Raw genomic sequence first — 19,169 nt, forward strand, 5'->3', positions numbered from 1 at the left:
TAGCACATGTCCACATTTCGTCAAATACAAACTAATGATGAGGTCTTGTAGTATTTACTGAGCACTATCTAATGGCATCCTTAGTCCTTACTTTAAGAAAACAAGTTAAGATCCTTGCTAAAAAAATAAATAAATGCTATGCCTTTAATACTAAGTTGTATATGAACAAGATTTTTAATTTCTTTTTTTCGGAATGAACTTTTGCTCTTTTCCCCTGGACCATTTAAATGGAATTCAAAAAAATTGAGACTTGAGTAGAGTAATAATTGTGCCACAGGGAAGAAGTTCCAAAAGTGGAAATTGGTGCTCCAAGAGCAAGTTGTTTTCTTGTCGTTTTAATACTTTCGTATTAGCTGTGAATGTACCTTTATTTACAGCATCGCAAACGAAACAAAAATTATTTTAAGAAAGTTGAACCCCTAAAAAAATTTATCTCTAAAAGCCGTTTTAATAAAAAACGAACTCCGATTAAATAAAAACGATTTTCGATTAATATTCGGTATAAAGGTGCTTTTAGTGTGCACTAGTTTCTCGCTTAAGCCATATTGGATATAGCTTTTCATTTGGTAGATAGTTCACACAAGAAAATAATAAAGCTGTTAATGACCTGGTATTCTTTTGTAGTGACCGCGAGCCACTTGATTAAAAAAGTTGGTTTGTTTGAATTTATTTAATCAAGAGACTTGCTGTCACAACGAAAGAATGTACATAAGTCAGTCATTAATAGCTTTATTTTAACCGAAATACATGTCGTACGAAAACGTTTTAAGGCCAGTTTCATTTTAAAGCTCGTTTTGCATTGTTTCAAACTGATTTGAATTAGTTTTTTACTGCAAGATAAAAGGTGAGTTTTTGCTGTTGGACTCTGATGGACTGATGAGCTTGGAAGTCTCATGAAAACACGGTATTATTATTTTTAATTATTAATTCAATTCAGAAAAAAATCATTTATGATGATCAATACCTACTTCTTTATAAAGAAATTAAATTAAAAAGAAATTCAAATTACTTAAGTTTGTCTAACGAAAAAACCGAAATAAGATGAAAAAATTCTACTTCCAATTTGAATACTGTAGGAATGATAACAGGACCACACCCATTACGATAAATACCGGATGCTATAATACGGATGAGATAAGGCTTAAAATGTTTTTGCATAAATTCGAAACAAAGTAAAAATATTTTCAGACAAATTTATTTAAGAACATGTGTTATATTTTTGTAGCACATTTTTCGGAAAATGTATTTTTTAATAACAAATCATGATGTTTATTCCTTATTTAATAATTTTAACATCCTTGCAACAGTTTAAAAACTAAATGAAATTTCAAAAAAATTAAATTATTTTAAAAAATTCAATTTAACAACTTAACACCCGGGATCAGCAGAAAACCTTACAGATTCAATAAAACTTGTTTAAAAATAAGGTAAAAACTTTTGTAAAAATTATTTAAAATTAAGTAGGTACCTAAGAACTAATTAGGTATTTCAAGATTCGATATCCTCGTAGGGTATTTGATGTGTAACACATACAAGGAAGCCCTTCACTAGGCAGCTAACAATATTAAATTCAGTTAGATTGCCAAATGATGGACCGGCTTGTAGGATGTTTAATTTAAATTTTTCACTTTATAAACTCATAATATCACAAACAAAACGAAACAAACGCACTTAACGGCAAACCGTTAATGACTGAGGGAAATTCAAATGTTTGAAAGTCCTTTAATAGTTGCGAATTATTAAAAATTGAAAAAAAATTGTATTTTATCTTGTTCGTGTGATAAGAAACATAGTGTAAATGTGTATGCATGAAGTAATGTATGTATATAATATATTTTTACATACCTTCATTCGAAGAATCATGTTTAACATTATTGTGGTAGCGACTGCATTCATCATAATTATTTGTTATCGCTTTGGTTTGAATTTTCTATTAAAAAAAAAAAAAATATGCGATTGTTTTTTTGTTTTATCCATGGTTCTGATAAATAGGATTCATTTTATGAAACATACATACATTACATGTACATTGTACATATATGTATGTATATGATGACGTGATCTTATCTAAATACATAAATTTATCCCTTTTTATAATATAATTAGTTATTAAACAAGCATTAACTTATGTGTTAACCACGTAGGTATCTACAAAGCAGATTTTGTTCAGTTTTTCAAAGAAATTTTAGATTTACCATTTATCATTTGGTATAAACAATAAAAGGTAAAATTAACTCCTAAGCAGATCGAGCGAAATTTTAACTCCCATATAAATTATCGAAAAAATTTAGCTGAGCTCAAATTTATTTAAGAATCTTAGCCGGGTTTGAGAGCAGATTCAGCTAGAAAATCCACACACTCGTTTTTATCTGTCCCAATTTAGCGAACGAAAAATAAGTCAAGAAAAACAGAGAATTAAAGTATCAGCTAAAATGTAGTTATTTTCGAAAAAAACCTTTTCGTATTTGATTTTTGATGAAAGGTTTTCAGCATTGTTTAGCAGAAAACAAAATATTTTAAGACACTGCAATTAAGTAATGAATGCAGGAAGATGACGATATGTAATTATGAACCTTCATGTTTTTTTTTTAATTTAAAAATAGGTAGGAAGCATTTCCCAACGAGTGGATATCATATGAAATTATTAAAAGTCCAAAAGTAGTTATTGCCTGAAAGCTAAACCGAAACCGATTCATAATAAATATTCCAAATCCAATCATAGTAGTTGTTATTGAAGAACGCGTTAATCTGCCGGGCTGCGCATACCTTTTGCGCTCTTTGTAACAAATAAATTTATTAAATAAAAAAAACTATAGGTAGGGGAAGTACGTCCAATATGACATACCATAAGCTTTTTCGTCAATAAAATAATACCCGTGGTGTATAACACAATCTTTGCATTTTTTATTCATTCTTTATATTATTAGGAATATTTTATAATAGTTTTTGTATTAAAAAAATAAATAAATTTAAATAAATTAAAACTTTGAAAAAAAAGTATCAAAATTCATTTTGTCCATATGGCATGGACAAAATGACATATGTTATATGGACAAAACGACATATGGCATTTTATATGAAAAAAATACAAAAATTAGTTGGCAAGTGTAGATTTTCAAAGGAAAGCTACTTTGAATCCACCTAATCCTTTGTATAGGACTTAAAAAACTTGGTGTCCAGTATGCTTCACCTTAATGTAGCCTGCGGGACACCGAATGTTTTTGATGTTGCAAACCCGCCCATTTTGTTTTGATTAGCAGCTTCAATGGCCCCCGCATAGCCTGAACCATGATCGGCGGTCGGAAGTTCGCTTATACCCATATATTTGACATATTTAAAGTTAAAATTTAAAAAACAACAACAATTTCTATGAAGTTGAAGGTATGTCGTTTTGGCCATAGGTAGGGTATGTCATTTTGTCCATATCGCAGTTTTGATACATTTTTATACAAAACACTGTTTTCAACCCTGATTTCATAAAAAATATTAATAAGTTTTTAACTTTAAATTGTAAACTGTCGTTATACCCAATAAAATATTCAAAAAAAACTACATACAACTCCCAAAATAACAAAATTAGTCCAACCCCATAAAAAATACAATAGCTCCTATAAACACACTTTACTTTATATTTTTGGTTTGGGGCTGTCAATTGAGTTGTTATTTTGACAGAATTTCAAAAATCATTGGTTTCACCTTATAAGATAGGAGGTAGGGTTACATGTGGTACACATTTCAAGTTAAGGCTGGTATGTCATATTGGCCGTGTATGTCATTTTGGACGTATTTCCCCTACATAATTTAAATTTTTTTTTGTTTATACAGGGTTGATTGGGGAACTTAAGGGCTCCAAGAATTTGGTAACTTGTTCATATCCCAAATCCTTACGGTTTTCGATTTAATGCAATTCTTGTGAAATTTCGAAAAATCCCTACTTTGCAACAGTATTTTGCTTCCTGCGTCCATTATTGATTTTTGCTTTTTAAAATTCTTTTACAAAAACACTGCCAAATAATAAGGAACAGTAAATTATTCAAAATATTTTTTATTCCATACGCCATTTCGCTGCAAATTAACTGACAGTTTTAAGTTTTGTATATTGGTTTTTGATCATATATGTATATTTAACTTTTGATAATTTCAAATTGTTTGATGATCTATATTTATTTTATATGAATTGTTCCTAAATGTAATTTATTAACAACAAAAGTAAGTGCAATAGTTATCAAATTGTTTAAATTATTTAAATATACAAATTACATCGGTCAACAAGGTTTTTGCCACAAGAACCAAAATATACTTTTCTATAGGTTTTTGATATGCTTTGCTTAACTCGAATCTGAAGTCAGAAAATTTTTATTGGCCTCCGTTTTTGAAATATTACAGTTAGAAAGTGGAAAAAACCGTCATTTTGGCTGTTTTCGAGGTTATTTTTACGTGGTGTAATTAATTATGAATAAATTTATGACGGTTTCTATAAGATCTGGTTTTATTCTTAATGTTTAAATCTTTCCGATATCTCTACTACTGCCCGAGATATTTAAAATTTAAGTAGCGGTCTTTGACTCAGAAACAGCACTGGCCAACCAAATTAAACTTTTTTTGCCACAAGATTCAAAATATACTTTTCTATAGGTTTTTGGGTTGCTGAACTCGAATCCGAAAAATTCTATTAGCCTTCGTTCTTGAAATAGTACCGTTATAAAATGCAAAAAAAAAACGGTTATATTTCAAGAACAAAGGCTAATAGAATTTTTCTGATTGCGGATTCGAGTTCAGCAACCCAAAAACCTCTAGAAAAGTATATTTTGAATCTTGTGGCAAAAATTCTGTGACCAGTGACTTAAACTTTGGATTAAGTTTAGTTTCTCTTTGGCTTATTAACTGAAACTTAAGATATCTCGAGCAATAAAAGAGATATCGGGAAAATTTAAACAGTTTTTGAAAGAAGATTATCTGTTCTTATAATCACCCGTTACAAATTTGTTTAAAATGAACTATCCCATATTAAAACAGAACCTCGAAAACAGCCAAAATGACGTTTTTTAGCATTTTATAACGGTAGTATTTTAAAAACGGAGGCCATTCAATTTTTTCTGACTTCAGATTCGAGTTCAGCATATCAAAAACCTTTAGTATATCGTGGTTCTTGTGGCAGGCAAAAAAAGTTCAATTTTGTTGACCAGTGTTATTATTAGTTTTTTTTTTATTCATCAAACATTTCATTATCAATTATTGTTTCTTTAGGAACTAATAAATCCAAACCCCCTGATGAACCCGAAAAAACCGGAGAAACGTTGGGAAAGAGAATGAATTAGTTTTTTAATTGATTGCATTTTTTCATATCCCAATTTGAAATTATCAAACGTTTCAAGTTTTATTAAAAATCAAATTTTTATTTTTATTTGGGAGCAACACCGCAAAATAATTTGTACGGTGTGAGAAATGGTTTATTATTTTAAAAAGATGCCCTGTTATTTTAGTTTTCAAAAAAGTAGATATTACGGTTTTCAAATTTGCAGTTAGATCACAAAATATTACAATTGATGTTATTTTTTATAAAACTTGAAACTGTTAGTTAATTTGCAGCGAAATGGCGAATGGAATACAAAATATTTTGATTACTTAATTGTTCGTAATTATTTCGCAATTTTTTTGTAAAAGAATTTTAAAAAACAAAAATCAATAATGGGCGCTGGAAGCAAAATACTGTCGCAAAGTTAGGATTTTTCGAAATTTCACAAGAATTGCATTAAATCGAAAACCGTAAGGATTTGGGATGAACAAGTTACCAAATTCTGAGAGCCCTTAAGTTCCCCAATCAGCATATTTCGTTTGATCCATTACTTTTGGGACACCCTGTACATAAAAATGGAGTAATATTTTGTCCCTGTTTAACTTACAGATATAACGGCCCTTTTATGGATTCAAACAAAATTGTTGGTATTTAATGTTATATGCCTGCCCTTTCACAAAACTAAAAAATCTAAAATAATTATAATAAAAATGCCGAAAAAAACGCCACCAAATGCGAAGCTCTTTGGTTCCTTTGCCTCAGCTTAGACAATTTTTTATTTAATTAAATGTGGCATAAAAGCTAAACTACATTGGCCACTTTTTAAAAAAAGTACAAAAATAAACATATGTTTTTTCTCACTGGCGCAATTGGTTTGAGAAAAAGAGTAGATACTTACCTATAATATTACCTATTATGTATGTACAATTGTTTTTTTTAACTAAAATCTAAAATAAGGTTTTCGAATCGGAAAAACTATAAAAAATACGTTTGAAAATGTTTTGCTTATGAATTCAAATTTCCCATCTTAAAAAAATGGCGTTACCATTTTTAATAACTTTATTAATCAATATCAAAAAACAAAATTTGAGAAGTATTTACCGACCCGTTTCGATAACTGTAATTGTTGTCTCGAGTAAGATTTTAATTTATTGATTCATAAAATACAAAAAATATATATCCACGGTACTGACATTTAAAGTACCTATATTTTCATAATTTATTGTTAAAATTTTTAGCTAGTCCAATCGATTTCTTACTGGTAAACAAAATTGATTTCGTTAAAATTTTTATGTTTGATAACAAATTATTTAGGTAATTCGAAATGCAAAAATGTGCGATAACAGCCTTGTTTCTATACTAATCCCAATTTAACTTCTAAAACAGTTATATTGAAAAAACAAAGTGCAATAGGTACTACGGGTTGGGGTCAAAATTCTGCCGGGGTCAAAATTCTTTTGTCAAAATTCTGCTTTACAAAATTCTGCTTTCAAAATTCTGCTTTCAAAATTCTGTTTTTCAAAATTCTGTTTTTCAAAATTCTGCTTTTTTTAATTCTGTTTTTCAAAATTCTGCAAAAAATTAAAAAAGTGTTTGGAAAATGTTCAAAAGCGCGCGCTTTTTAACATTTTCCAAACCCTTTTTTTAATTTTTTGCAAAATTCTGTAAAATCATCTTCTTGAAAAATTATCTGTTTATTTGATTACTTACCTACATTATTTGCATTCTTTGAATGTATATTAATTTTTGTTTTATAAATGAATAAATTTAAAAATATTAAGAAAAGGTTTTGAATACGAAACATTTCCGAAAATAATTAAAAATCTTTTAATTTGTCAAATAAAGATGAATATTCAAAATTTTGAACAAGAAAAGGAATATCTTGTATCAAACAACATCGGTTCCAATAAGTAATAGATTTTATTTGAAAGAAAGTCAGGCTATACATTTTAAAAAATATTTGCGACACTTAAACAAAAAAATTTAGGAATGTGCCAATGTTGAATTACATTAATGAGGTGTATTTTTCTTTAGTCAGCGCATATGCTATAAAAAAAAAAAAACAGAATTGGCAGAATTTTTTTGTTCAAGTATAATGCTGGCAGAATTTTGAAAAGCAGAATTTTAAAAAGCAGAATTTTGAAAAGCAGAATAGAAAAAAAGCAGAATTTTGAAAAACAGAATTTTCTTTAAAAAAGCAGAATTTTGAAAAGCAGAATTTTGAAGCCAGAATTTTGACCCGATCCTAAGTACTACAAAAAGAATGCCCACCATCCTTTCTTTTAAGAATTAAGAGTTAGTACAGGGATACAGTACATAGTTACCTTAATAAAAATTCAATTCTTAGTGGGCTTGAACATATTGATTCAAGAAAAGTCACGAAGATAGGAAAATTTTTTACCTAAATATCTTAAAAAAAAAAAATTAACTTCTGTGGAAAAAGGTATAACAACATCGCATTTCGCATACATTTTTCTTTTCAATTTTTGAAAATTAGGTTTTTTGTATCTTTAAAACAATGTCGCAGCAAAATAAAAATGGTAAACGGCCATTGTCCAAACCATATAGACAAAAGTAAGTTTTTTTCATATTAGGTATATAAATAATCGAATATAAAATTGTTATTTATAATTTAATTAGGATTTAATTTTTTAATTTAATTTAATTTTTTAATTTAGATTTATTTTTTACATAACTGTTTAATCATTAAAATATAAATACTATGTTTCATTAAATAAACTTAATATTTATTTTTTTTTTTTAAGTAAAGGATTATTTGCTGGAACGAAACTTAAATATTGACTTTGGACATTAACTCTTATCTTCTTTTTTGTTTGTATACAGAATACAGAAACCAAAATATTAAATAGATATTAAGGTGAATTTCACAATTGCGAAAAATCAAGGTTACGATCTTAAATCGATTCTCAATCGTAGGTATATATGAGTAAAAAAAGATTAGAGGTGATTTATGGAACAATTTGCTGGGTCAAATTATAAATTCACTATAATATCGATAATAATGAATTAATACACCAACAGCGCATTACCGTTAAATTTGTTTTTGTTTGTTTTTAATAAATCATAACAATTACAAAACAAAAAATCGTGATAATAATGATTTTTAAAAACATGGCTCACAAAATAAATTTTGAACATATAGGTTTTTCACTAGGTATATCATCACACTTATCTATTTTCAAAAAAAAAAAAAATATTTTCTTTTTGTTTGAAAAGCTCGTTTGCACGTGCAAATTGCTAAGGATAAATTTTGTATGTATATAGATACTGAGTCCTTCGTAGACAATAACACTGTACATCATCACCAACAAAAACAAAATACAAACAAAGTTGACCTAACTATTTTTCAGTATCAATATTAAATACATAGGCAAGGCGACACCCGACCTAGGAGGAAAATACATTTTTAATTGAAAAAAAAGAAAAAAGAAAACTAACATCGATTTACACAAAAAAAAAAAACCAAAAACGCTTAAAAACTTAATTGATTTTGGCTTTTATCCTTGGATTTTAATAAATTATTTTCAACTACCCAAGAAAAAAAAAATAAATAATATCGAGCGTAGTAAAACCTAAATTTTGTAACTTTATTTATGTAACACTCTTGAATACAAACTTCCAAAAGGTCGGAAATGATTTGTATCATTTTAACAAAATATTTATTAAAAAAATTGACAATATTTTTGTGCAATCAATAAATTATTACTCAATCTCACTGTGTGTATTTTTTTTTTTGTTTTGATTTATATTATACGGAATAGGTGCCGAAAAGCCGCTGTACTGCTACGAGCAAAATAATAATAACAATAGAGAATAAACACCACGAGTTCGTAGTAATTGCAGCGCACGAGGACATCGACTCGTAAGAAATAGTGCGCATATCCCCAGTGCCGGATTTTAGATAATTTGAATTTATAGTGAATATTCTTTTAAGGACTCGATTTATTTTGATTGAAATAAAGAATTTAATTTCTTCACGGATGTTCTTAATTGAAGGGTTGAGGTCAAAAAAATTCAACCAAAAGTCATTAAAAATGATCTTGTTTGATATACCATTTCTTGATTAATTTGAATCGGTCATTTTTAGAGAAACAAGTTAGGAGTCGTAAGAGAGTTGAATTTAAAAAAAAATGCAGATTGTTTCAGAACTATTTATTTTAATGAGAAGTTGTAGTTGAGCTGATTAACATGATTTTTTACTTTACAAAAATAGGATTCGACAAATCCTGGAATTTTTGCACGTATTTTGATACGTATCTGTATTCCTTGTATGTTTTATATTTGATGATCCTAAGGTGGTAGTGATTGATATTCTATAATATTTTTGCTATGAACCAAGTTTCGATGTTCAAGGTCCAACCCTTCTGTCCTATTCTGCTATTCGATTCACGTGAATCGAAAGATTACGTTCCTTTATCACGTCAAACTGGTTTTGAAAAACCTCTAACTTTCAAGAGCAATGTGTAGCTTCGTTTGTTTTCCAAATTCTAGAGAAAAAAAAAATAGCTTAAGTTTAATTTTAACCCCCATTTATGCCCTATTCTGCTAGGGCAATTCGGCCCTTCACAAACAAAATTCCTGATTTTCTATAGGTTGTACACTGCCGGTCAATAGAATAGGTTCACCTTGTAAACGGCAAGGAAAAGCTTTTTTCGCTTAAAAAAAGCTTTTCAAAAACCTTTTCGAGAATGCAGTTTCAAAGCATGTCACTTTTCCTAACTATAAATCAGAAACAAGTAGTTGAAAAACTATTGTAACGGTAAATGCATATCCTGTTTTGGAATGTTTCTAAAAAAAGTTGTATTTTAATTGGTCAATAGAATAGGTTCACTTACTTTAAAGTGAGTGGGCGGGTTTTGAAGAAAAAATAAAAATCAAGTTGTAGACTGAACAAAATCGTAGAACCTTTAAAAAATAAAGAAAACTACACAAAAAACTATAATAAAAATATAATACGAGGGGAAAAGAACCTATAACTGAAAATAAAAGCCCACTATCATTTGGTTAATATTCGATTCTTCCGTATTAAAATCTTAAATTAAATCTTCCACTGCAAGTACTATTAGTCTTTGAACTGTAGAAAGATTGATGAGAAGTGCCCAAACCTAGATCGCATTTAATACCAATAGAAAACTCCGTTAAAACCTCAAAGAATCGAAAATAGCTTGAAGTTCGAAAAGTGTCACATGTGTTAAAAAAGATATTTGCAGCGTGTGTGTTCTATCCGAGGAATTAAATAAAATTTTTACGTCCTGGAAGGTTTAAATCATTTCTAATTTTATTTAGGAAAGGCCGAACTGCTTTTGCAGCGAGATTATAGTCATAAGGTCGAAGTAATGGTTATAGCCGATATTCCATATTTTGATAAGAATGGTCTTGATTTTCCGTCGTCTTAGGTAGAAATGGCTGTCAGGAAAACAACTGACACACTTAGACCATTTATTGGTCCGTTGTGATACTTTTCCGTCGTCTTGTTTCACTGAAAATTCATGCAAGCTCATTCTCAAAATGACTTTTTTAGAGTTTAGTGATTTATTCCCTTTAGGTAGACTTTTCTGCAGGATAAAGAGGTATTCACACCGTCAGAATAGTTTTACTGTAGAAAAACGAGTAAAATCTAGCACTTTTGAAATAGTTTTTCTACTCTTCGGACCTTTAACTTGCTGGAAAAGGTCGGAAATGTCTTGTTTGTGAATTCTATCAGTGAAGATAATAATTTTCGAATAAAATATAATCAAAAAATCCAATAAAAGAAGCCTGAAGAAAGTAAACTTAAATTACATGAAAAAGTTTTACTACCCGCAACCTAAGGGAGTTTTTGAGATAGTTGTTAATTTAAAGGTATTTTTTTTTATTATAAATTCAGTAAAATTAAATCTATACTATCCATAGAAACTATTTAACATTAACAGTTTCGTCTGATTTTCCCAAATAAGACAAGTGAACCTATTCTATTGGGAGCATTGCAATAAACTGCATTAATTATTTGTTTCGATAGTTTTGTGTCAGTTTTTTTTTATAAACAAGTTAGAAAAAGGGATAACTTTGAATATGAATCAGTTTTTCTTCTGTTTTTGTAGACGCAAAATTCAGTTCTTTATCGTTTATAGGGTGAACTTATTCTATTGACCGGCAGTGTATCTCAGCGAAAAATGATCGTGTATAGGAGGTTATAATAAAACAAACAGCATGTGAAAGCTATACTCTTCCACTTCCAGTTTTATGATTTTAGTACTTAATATTTTTTTTAAATGGCATAATTGCATAATAATTAGAAATTTTAAGTGGAGTGATTGAATATAATTCAGATGACAGTGGGCTTATCACTTAGATGCTGTCATACCCTTACTAAAGACGCATTTGTAGTTGAGGTCATATCTGTTACAAAAACTTTTTCTTTACATTACATACCAATTTAGATTAGATTAAAAGAGGCCTTTTTGCTTTTTTGTTTTTGTTTTAGAAAACTAACTGGTTATTAAAATATGTATACTAAAATTTTAAGTTTTAATTTACAACTAAAGCCACTGAAAAAAAATGTTACACATACACCACAGTGACCATTTGAAATTCTTTAAAAATTGATACAAAATGCAACAGATTTATGGACCTGAAGCTATGGCCATATTATTTACTAGTTTAAAAAATACATCTGGATGTAAAGAAATTGAAATGTCAAAAATAAATCCATATCCATAATATTCACACTATCACACAGAGTAAAAAATAGTCATTTTTAACTATTTTTTAACTATTTTCATAGTTAAAATCGGGATAACTATTTTGGATTTATTTTTGACATTTGACAATTTTACATCCAGATGTATTTTTTAAACTAGTGAACAATATGGCCGTAATACTTTGTTAGAAAATCAAACTTCTTTTATTGTGATAAACCAATAAATATTTCGTAAACATTTCAAACAAAATTTACTTTTCCAACACATCAAGAATCCAAGCTACACAGTGATTTTTCAAGGGTGGAAATAAGAAAAAAAAAAAAAACAACGTTTAATAAAAATAGCTTAGACCATTTTGGAAACAATTTGAATAACTCAAAAACTCGTTGTGGTTGTGAAATCCATCAACCAACCAACAGATTTACTTACTTCATTAGAGTGACCATGGTCTTAAAATCAGGTCCACAAATTTGTAGCATTTTGTATGAATTATAAAAGAATTTAAAATTAAAACGGTCACTGGGGTGTATGTGCAACATTTTTTTAAAGTTTTTGTTTGTTTACAAAAAATTAGTCTTTTCTAGTGGCTTTTTATTGCCAATTAGCAACTTCTTTTCATGTAATGGAAAATATGGTTTGATTGTATTCTCTATGTGTAGGTAAACGGTAGTTGGATCTTGGATTTTCTTTAAAAATGGTACAGAAAGCTTCCCGTTTTTATTTGAAAATTGATGACATTATTTTCGCAAAGACTTTAACCGGTTAAAATATTTTCTTCAGAGTGTGTCATTAAAAATTAAAAAATAAAAACTTAAAACAAAAAAAAAAAAAAATACTAAAAAAAATAAATTTCAATTGTACAAAAAAAGCACGCACAATGGTGTCTTTCATACTTTATGGCGTCATAAATCTAGTAAGTACTAGTAAAAATTGCAATCTTTTTGAAGTTTTTTTTTCCTACAGATCGAAAACGGTCTGTCAAATCGAAAAACCGTTAATGTAGTAAATGAAGGTAATAAAAAAATCTACAAATAAAAGAGATATGACGAAAATAAGAAAATCACCCTTTGACGTGTTTCAAAAAAACCACCCTCTTAAACCGAAGGTATATTCGAAAAAACTTATTGAACATATTCTGTAGGAATTTAAATTAGCTGCGTTCCTTTGGGGACATTTATCTACTGCTTAGTACTTAAAACTACTTTGAATTACTTTTGCTATATTGAAAAAGTAGTTCAAAGCAGCTTTAAGTACTAAGGAGTAGATAAATATTTCCAAAGGAACGCAGCTATTATCAAAGTGAAAAAATAATGAAAAATATTTTTATTTTTAAGCGGAGTGATTGAATATAATTCAATTAAAAAGTTAAAGTGACCACTGTCATACCTGGGCGAAACGCATATGGAGTTGAGGTCACTTTAACTTTTTAATTGAATTAAATTATCTTCAAGTTTGCTTTGCATTTTTTCCTGCTAGGTCCAATAATACGCGAGTTATGTGAAAAGTAAAATAAATACATTTTCAGAAAAACTGCATTTTCGGGACCGTCTGTCGGGGGTTTGTCTCCACTTTAAATGTCTGCCATGGGTATTTTTGTTATCAATTTTCAGAAAAACTGCATTTTCGAGACAATTTTTTAAGTTAATTTTGTTGGTGTTTCATTTGCGTTTTTTACCACAACTTATTTGCTAAGACAAATAAAAAAAATCGGATCGGGATATCTTTGGGGTGATTCCATTCAGTATTCAACATACATTTTCTAGCTTAATCAACCTTCTTCTCCTGCCCTGCAATTTAAATGCTATACAAAAAAGCCAATAGATAGATTTTGGATGACTTTGCACATGCTATATAGGGTGAAATACTGCGCCGATAGCAATCATAAAAAATCATGAATTCATTTTTCTGACCTTAACTCTTTCTTGGATTCCATTTGTAATTGCGCTTGAAGTGAGTTGATCTTCTCTAAGTCTGCAGATATCCAATTTTGCGACGGTTCCATTTGTTTGCCATTATACTACCTGTGGTTTAATTTATTTGTCAATTGTTTCCGGTGGGTTAGCCATATCCACATGTGATAATTTTACACATTGTTTCTGAGAGTCTTACCTTTTGAAAAAAAAACCTTTTTCTTACCTTAAGTGTATCACTTAAAGAATAAAAACATGATTTAAAATACGTTTTGTAATAATTTTTATTAATAGATTTTCTGTATGTGCAATATCTACATAATGAAATAACACCCACGAATACACAGTGAGATCCACTTGGTATCAATGCGTTTTTAAAAAAGCCCTGATTTTTATTTTGTAAGAAACTCTACTAGAATTATTTGTTTGTTCCATTCCATTTGCCATATTTGCTGATACATATTTTTTTCAACGACATCAAGATTTTTAATGAACTGTTTTGTTTTAAACATCATCATGGTAATTAGTAGCTTATAAAAGTTGGTCAAAATTATTCTTATTTATAAACAACATTTCCTAACAGTTTCACTAAATATGTTTTGTTCATCCCAATACCTTTGATCGAAATGGACATAAAACCATTTTGTTCTTCGATGGATGTATTAAAATGATCATTGCAATAAAGAATTTGCTTTCAACCAAGTGAACAGCACTGTACATACATAATTTTTGTGTATCACATAAGCTTGAGATATGGAAACAAAAAATATAACGATGTTTTTTTTTTTTGTTCTTGCTGATAAAAAAAATATGAACAAAAAAAAAATAGTAAGATAAACTTTCAATTTTATACGAGTGAAACAAAATACGAAAATAAATAATACATTATGTGTAGTAAAATTAACTGTGGAACGCTAACAAAATGCTAGCCACTGTTCTTTGGACTTATTTTTTAATAAAGATAAATAATTGACGTCGGTTAACCTAAGAATATGGTGTTCTAGGGTTTACATTTATCATTTCCGTGGTACTGAAATAAAAATCACATATTAGTTAAGTTTGTGTGTGTGTTTTAATCCACACATGAATTGATAACAGACCTTTTACTACACTTGATGTGGATAAAGAGAAGAACAATTCCAGCAATAAGGCATATAGATCCAACCACAATATATGTGATTCCTAAGAAGGGATTTTTCCCGCCCATGAGTGATGTTGTTGATAAGATCATCTTTTTGGTACCACTGAATGCTGTTACAGGATATTCTATGAAAAAAGAAAAAAAAAAAAACATTTAGAAAGGAAGTCTATGTATAATTAAATATTATACACTTACGATAAGTGACTTTAAGAGTGTAATTGCCACGCTTGAGGCCATCCATGAAATAAGGTTTAGTATGATCCACACGTCGATATAATTTACGAAAACTCGGTAGAGCAGCAGTTCGCATCCAAACAATTAAATCTTCATTCTAAAGATTAAATATAAAAACCGATGATACTGAGTTGAATTATTTGCATGTATAAAAATACCAACCTGGAATCCATTATTATCTGGATTTTTTGGATCCAACTGCCAAAGCTCCTTTTGCCAAGCTAGTGGTTTTGAATAACCTTCCAAAGCATTTGGAAGACTGCCTTCGGGATTTCTAAACTTGATCTGTTTATCTGAGGGCCAAGCGATGCCAGTATTAAGAAGTTTTACTTCATTCATTCCAAAGTATAGTTCAAGAGTATCTATAATAAATATTAAAAAGATGGATTTTTTAGTTTTTTTAAGTAATGTTACTCAGAAAAGTAATACAAATAAATTATACAAATAGCCTCTTTATAGAAAGGTAAAATGATCTTGGTCCAAAGACCTTTGGCGAACAGAGCGTTTAAAAGAATTGTTTCTTTGCATTTAAATACTTAAAAAAAAAAGGAAGAGCCGGAATTTTTTCGGACTTATAAAAACTCCAAACATACATACTCGAGAACATTTAAAATAAGTGACAATTTTTCGTACTATAGTATTTCAGTAAAAAATGGATAACTGAAAAAAAATGAGGTATCAATTATTAAGTTTGCGACTAACTTCTAGGCTCCGTTGAATAAGAATTGAAGCTTTGATATTAAATATTTTTATAAATTTTATATTGGGTACTTTCTTTGTACAAACTAAAATGTACTCTTTTAAGAACTTTAATTATTTTCTTTCTCTTTCAAGTATTTTTTCTATTATTTCGACAGGATAAAATAAGGATATTAATAGACTTTCTTTCTCACTATTTGAGAATAGTTTATTGATGACTTGGGGAGCGAGAATAGCAATAATGTGCAAATGCGATAAGTGCGTACTTTATTTTGTCCAGTTCTGTACATTACATCCTAAATTAATAAAAAAAACAACTGGCATCAATAGGAATCGAGCCATTTTTTTAGGTTTTAAAAGTTGCCGGTCAGGATTGTCGCTCAACAAATGGATCACCTCGTTGCTCACTACGTGGCCGAAAACTACATTCTTCGTCGGGTATTTCTTCAATACTTTAATCGTCTGTTAGGAATTTTATCCTAGGCAACTGTCCAACTAGTCATCTGTTGTCATGCAAGGCAATTTGATCCTTGTTTTTTATTTATTTTACAAAAGAAAAACATATTTTTAATCTGCATACAAATCTTTACATATTTTTTAATCTGCACTCTTCATTGCGAAGTTTGTTGGTGGTTTCGAACAGACAATAAGTTTTTATGATAGAAAAAGCTCCACATTCCAAACCTGAAATAAACACCCACAAGCAAAAGTTAATTTTGTTTTAAATATTTTTATTGTGGTTGTATCATTTTGCGATGTTTCTATTTAATTTGAGGAGCCTATGAAATGACAATATTCCACTCCTTTCCTTGAATTGCTGGACCTCGAAATTTCTTAACAAACAAAATTTACATTAGAATAAGTGTACTGTAGTCTATTCACAGTGTTCGCTGTCTGTGGTGCAATACGAGGTCAGGATAGAATCTACTAAAATTACTTTCTTAGTTACATAAGCTCAATTAATTGACAAAATAATAGAAAAAATTGTTCTTTGACACGTAAAAGAAAACTAGGAAGCTGCACTTGGTGCTGAGCAAACATTACACTGTGCTGGAGCCTCCTTTATTGATCACATCAACACCCTGATTGTCATAATTGAGCATTGCGTTGAATAACGATCACCACTTCACCTAATGTTTCATATTTCAAATATTTATTTGAATAGATTTATACAATAAGATACAGTATCTTTTAAAAAAAGCAAAAAACGGTGAATATGAATTCAACGTCCTGCATGGAACACCAATTTGAAGTTTAAGGTGGAGTCAGGTAGGTTAACTATTGCAAGGATGATGCAAACGTTCGTAAATAGATGTCTTTAAAACATCTTAATTTCGAATTTCTGTACATACAAAGCAGATCTTCTTAGACGAGCGGTTCAGGAATCCAATGTATTTATTCAATTGGACACAAGCTACGAAGAGGAATTGCAAGCCAAGCATCATGTGGAACCCGTTCACTCAAGAAAGCATAAGAGTCGAAAGACCGTGAAACTTATGACGGAGAACAGTTTGGAAAGTCAGTGCAACTTGGGAAGAGCTGGAGGGAGTTAAAGCTCATTATATAGAAACTGTACACGATAGTACGCAGGTGTAGTTGAGTCCCTATGTTCCATTAGGGATCACTCAAGGACATAATAGATCTGAGGACTTAAGTGCGTATAAGCTAAAACGTCTTAATTATTTCATCTTAAAATAAATTTTTTTTTTGTTGAATCGCCTCCAATCGGCTTAGAAACAAAAATCAAGTAAATAAGTCCCCATCATAATATTGTGCGATATTCGAAGTGTAGTTCGTATCCCTGTAACTCATTATCTTCTTGTTCTTGTTGCTAGGAGTGTGCTGACGTCGCGTCTTTCTTGTCGACAATCCCCTGACGTATCCCTTTGATATCCGGGGCATCTTCGAAGCCAACTTCTTTCGTCGCAAAATCTCCTTTTGTTAAAACAGATGGTCTTTTCATAGCATGCCTCAAGCTCCTGGTATCATTTTATTTGAATTTTTAAATATACCAGCTATTCAAAATGTTAGAAATATAACTTTTTTTTTAGATCTTACCATTAAATAATGAATTAGCAATAGCCCCACATGGAGCAATTGGTTTAGTCCCATTATAACTAAATGGTGCGCAATCAGTTGATGGTTGCTGATTTAAACGACCTAGAAGCTGATCATCATCACGGGATTTCACATACCTTCGATGATTTTGGTAATAGTTCGTCAGTCCATAGTACATATAAACATTGCCCTTTAGATAAAATTAAGTTAAAACTATTTTTATTATTGATCAAAAAAAAAAAAACCATACCGTAAAGTCTTTATTAAGTGTGAAATCGATTGAACATTCACACGACCCACTTGGATTTGAAGTTAAATAATCTGCACATGTTAAATTGGTTTCATAGTTCTTAATACAGTACGTATAATCAACCACTTGTTCACAAACTTTATCAGAAAAATATGTAAGTGCTATGCCAATGGGAATAAATGCTATTCCAATAATAAAGAAGGTGGGTAAGACAGTCCCAGCGGTAAGAACAGGCTGCCAAGCAGGAAGGCGTTGCTGTTTGAATGCTGAATCTAAAAATGTCATAAAGGTAAATTGAATTGTATTGATAAGATAATAGTAATTTTGAAGAAAACAAAAATATCGATTGATTTTATAAATATTTGATATTCGTTTCTAATAAAAATATGACTCACCTGAAGGTCGCTTTGATCGGACTGTAGTTTCTGGGACTTCAGCTTGTAAAGGCATTTGGAAATGAGGTTTATTTATTTAGAATTTGCCACGTTGGCATAAAACTATAATATTAATGTTATTTTTCACAATATGAAATCGTTAATTACACAGGTTTTTATTGTTGCTATTAATTGAATAAATTTTGTAAATAAAAATAGTAGCCTTTTCTAGTACGTAGAAAGCAACAAGAGCAACCAACCAAATCTGAAAAGTGACTTTTTTTTGACAGTTGATTTGACATTTTGAAAGAATAAACAAAATCGTAATAGAGTTTTCTCGCTCTAACGCAAGTATCACAAAATCATTCACAATTGTGACTTGGGAAATAGCTTTCCACGCCATCTACCACTTGTAGCGACAACCCGAAAATGATATAGATTTTTTTTTTCGATTTGCAGCTCAATGTAGTTTCCATAAGAAAAAAACAAAAAGACCTCGAAAGACA

General features: G+C 29.6%; 1 protein-coding gene across 1 annotated transcript; it reads right to left on the minus strand.

Annotated features, from left to right (window-relative positions):
• Nucleotides 1-14,173: 14,173 nt before the first annotated feature.
• Nucleotides 14,174-18,937, minus strand: LOC129910946 (cell cycle control protein 50A). Its single transcript, XM_055988552.1, has 7 exons — nucleotides 18,685-18,937; nucleotides 18,290-18,561; nucleotides 18,040-18,229; nucleotides 15,445-15,644; nucleotides 15,244-15,379; nucleotides 15,008-15,173; nucleotides 14,174-14,937 (listed from the first exon to the last, which is right to left on the minus strand). Exons 1-7 carry the CDS (start codon nucleotides 18,737-18,739, stop codon nucleotides 14,892-14,894), a joined length of 1,065 nt encoding a protein of 354 aa, XP_055844527.1. The 5' UTR covers nucleotides 18,740-18,937; the 3' UTR covers nucleotides 14,174-14,891.
• Between the last annotated feature and the right edge of the window lie 232 nt (nucleotides 18,938-19,169).

This window comes from Episyrphus balteatus, chromosome 2 (genome assembly GCF_945859705.1).
Source record: "Episyrphus balteatus chromosome 2, idEpiBalt1.1, whole genome shotgun sequence".
Lineage (NCBI taxonomy): Eukaryota > Metazoa > Arthropoda > Insecta > Diptera > Syrphidae > Episyrphus > Episyrphus balteatus.

Bases quoted from the DNA above. Each gene is read 5' to 3' on its own strand.
- LOC129910946 (XM_055988552.1), bottom strand. From the start codon at position 18,739: ATGCCTTTACAAGCTGAAGTCCCAGAAACTACAGTCCGATCAAAGCGA. The intron at 18,562-18,684 runs GTGAGTCATATT...TGACATTTTTAG, and splicing joins CCGATCAAAGCGACCTTCAG to ATTCAGCATTCAAACAGCAA. The intron at 14,938-15,007 runs GTCTGTTATCAA...TTTTTATTTCAG, and splicing joins CACATCAAGTGTAGTAAAAG to TACCACGGAAATGATAAATG.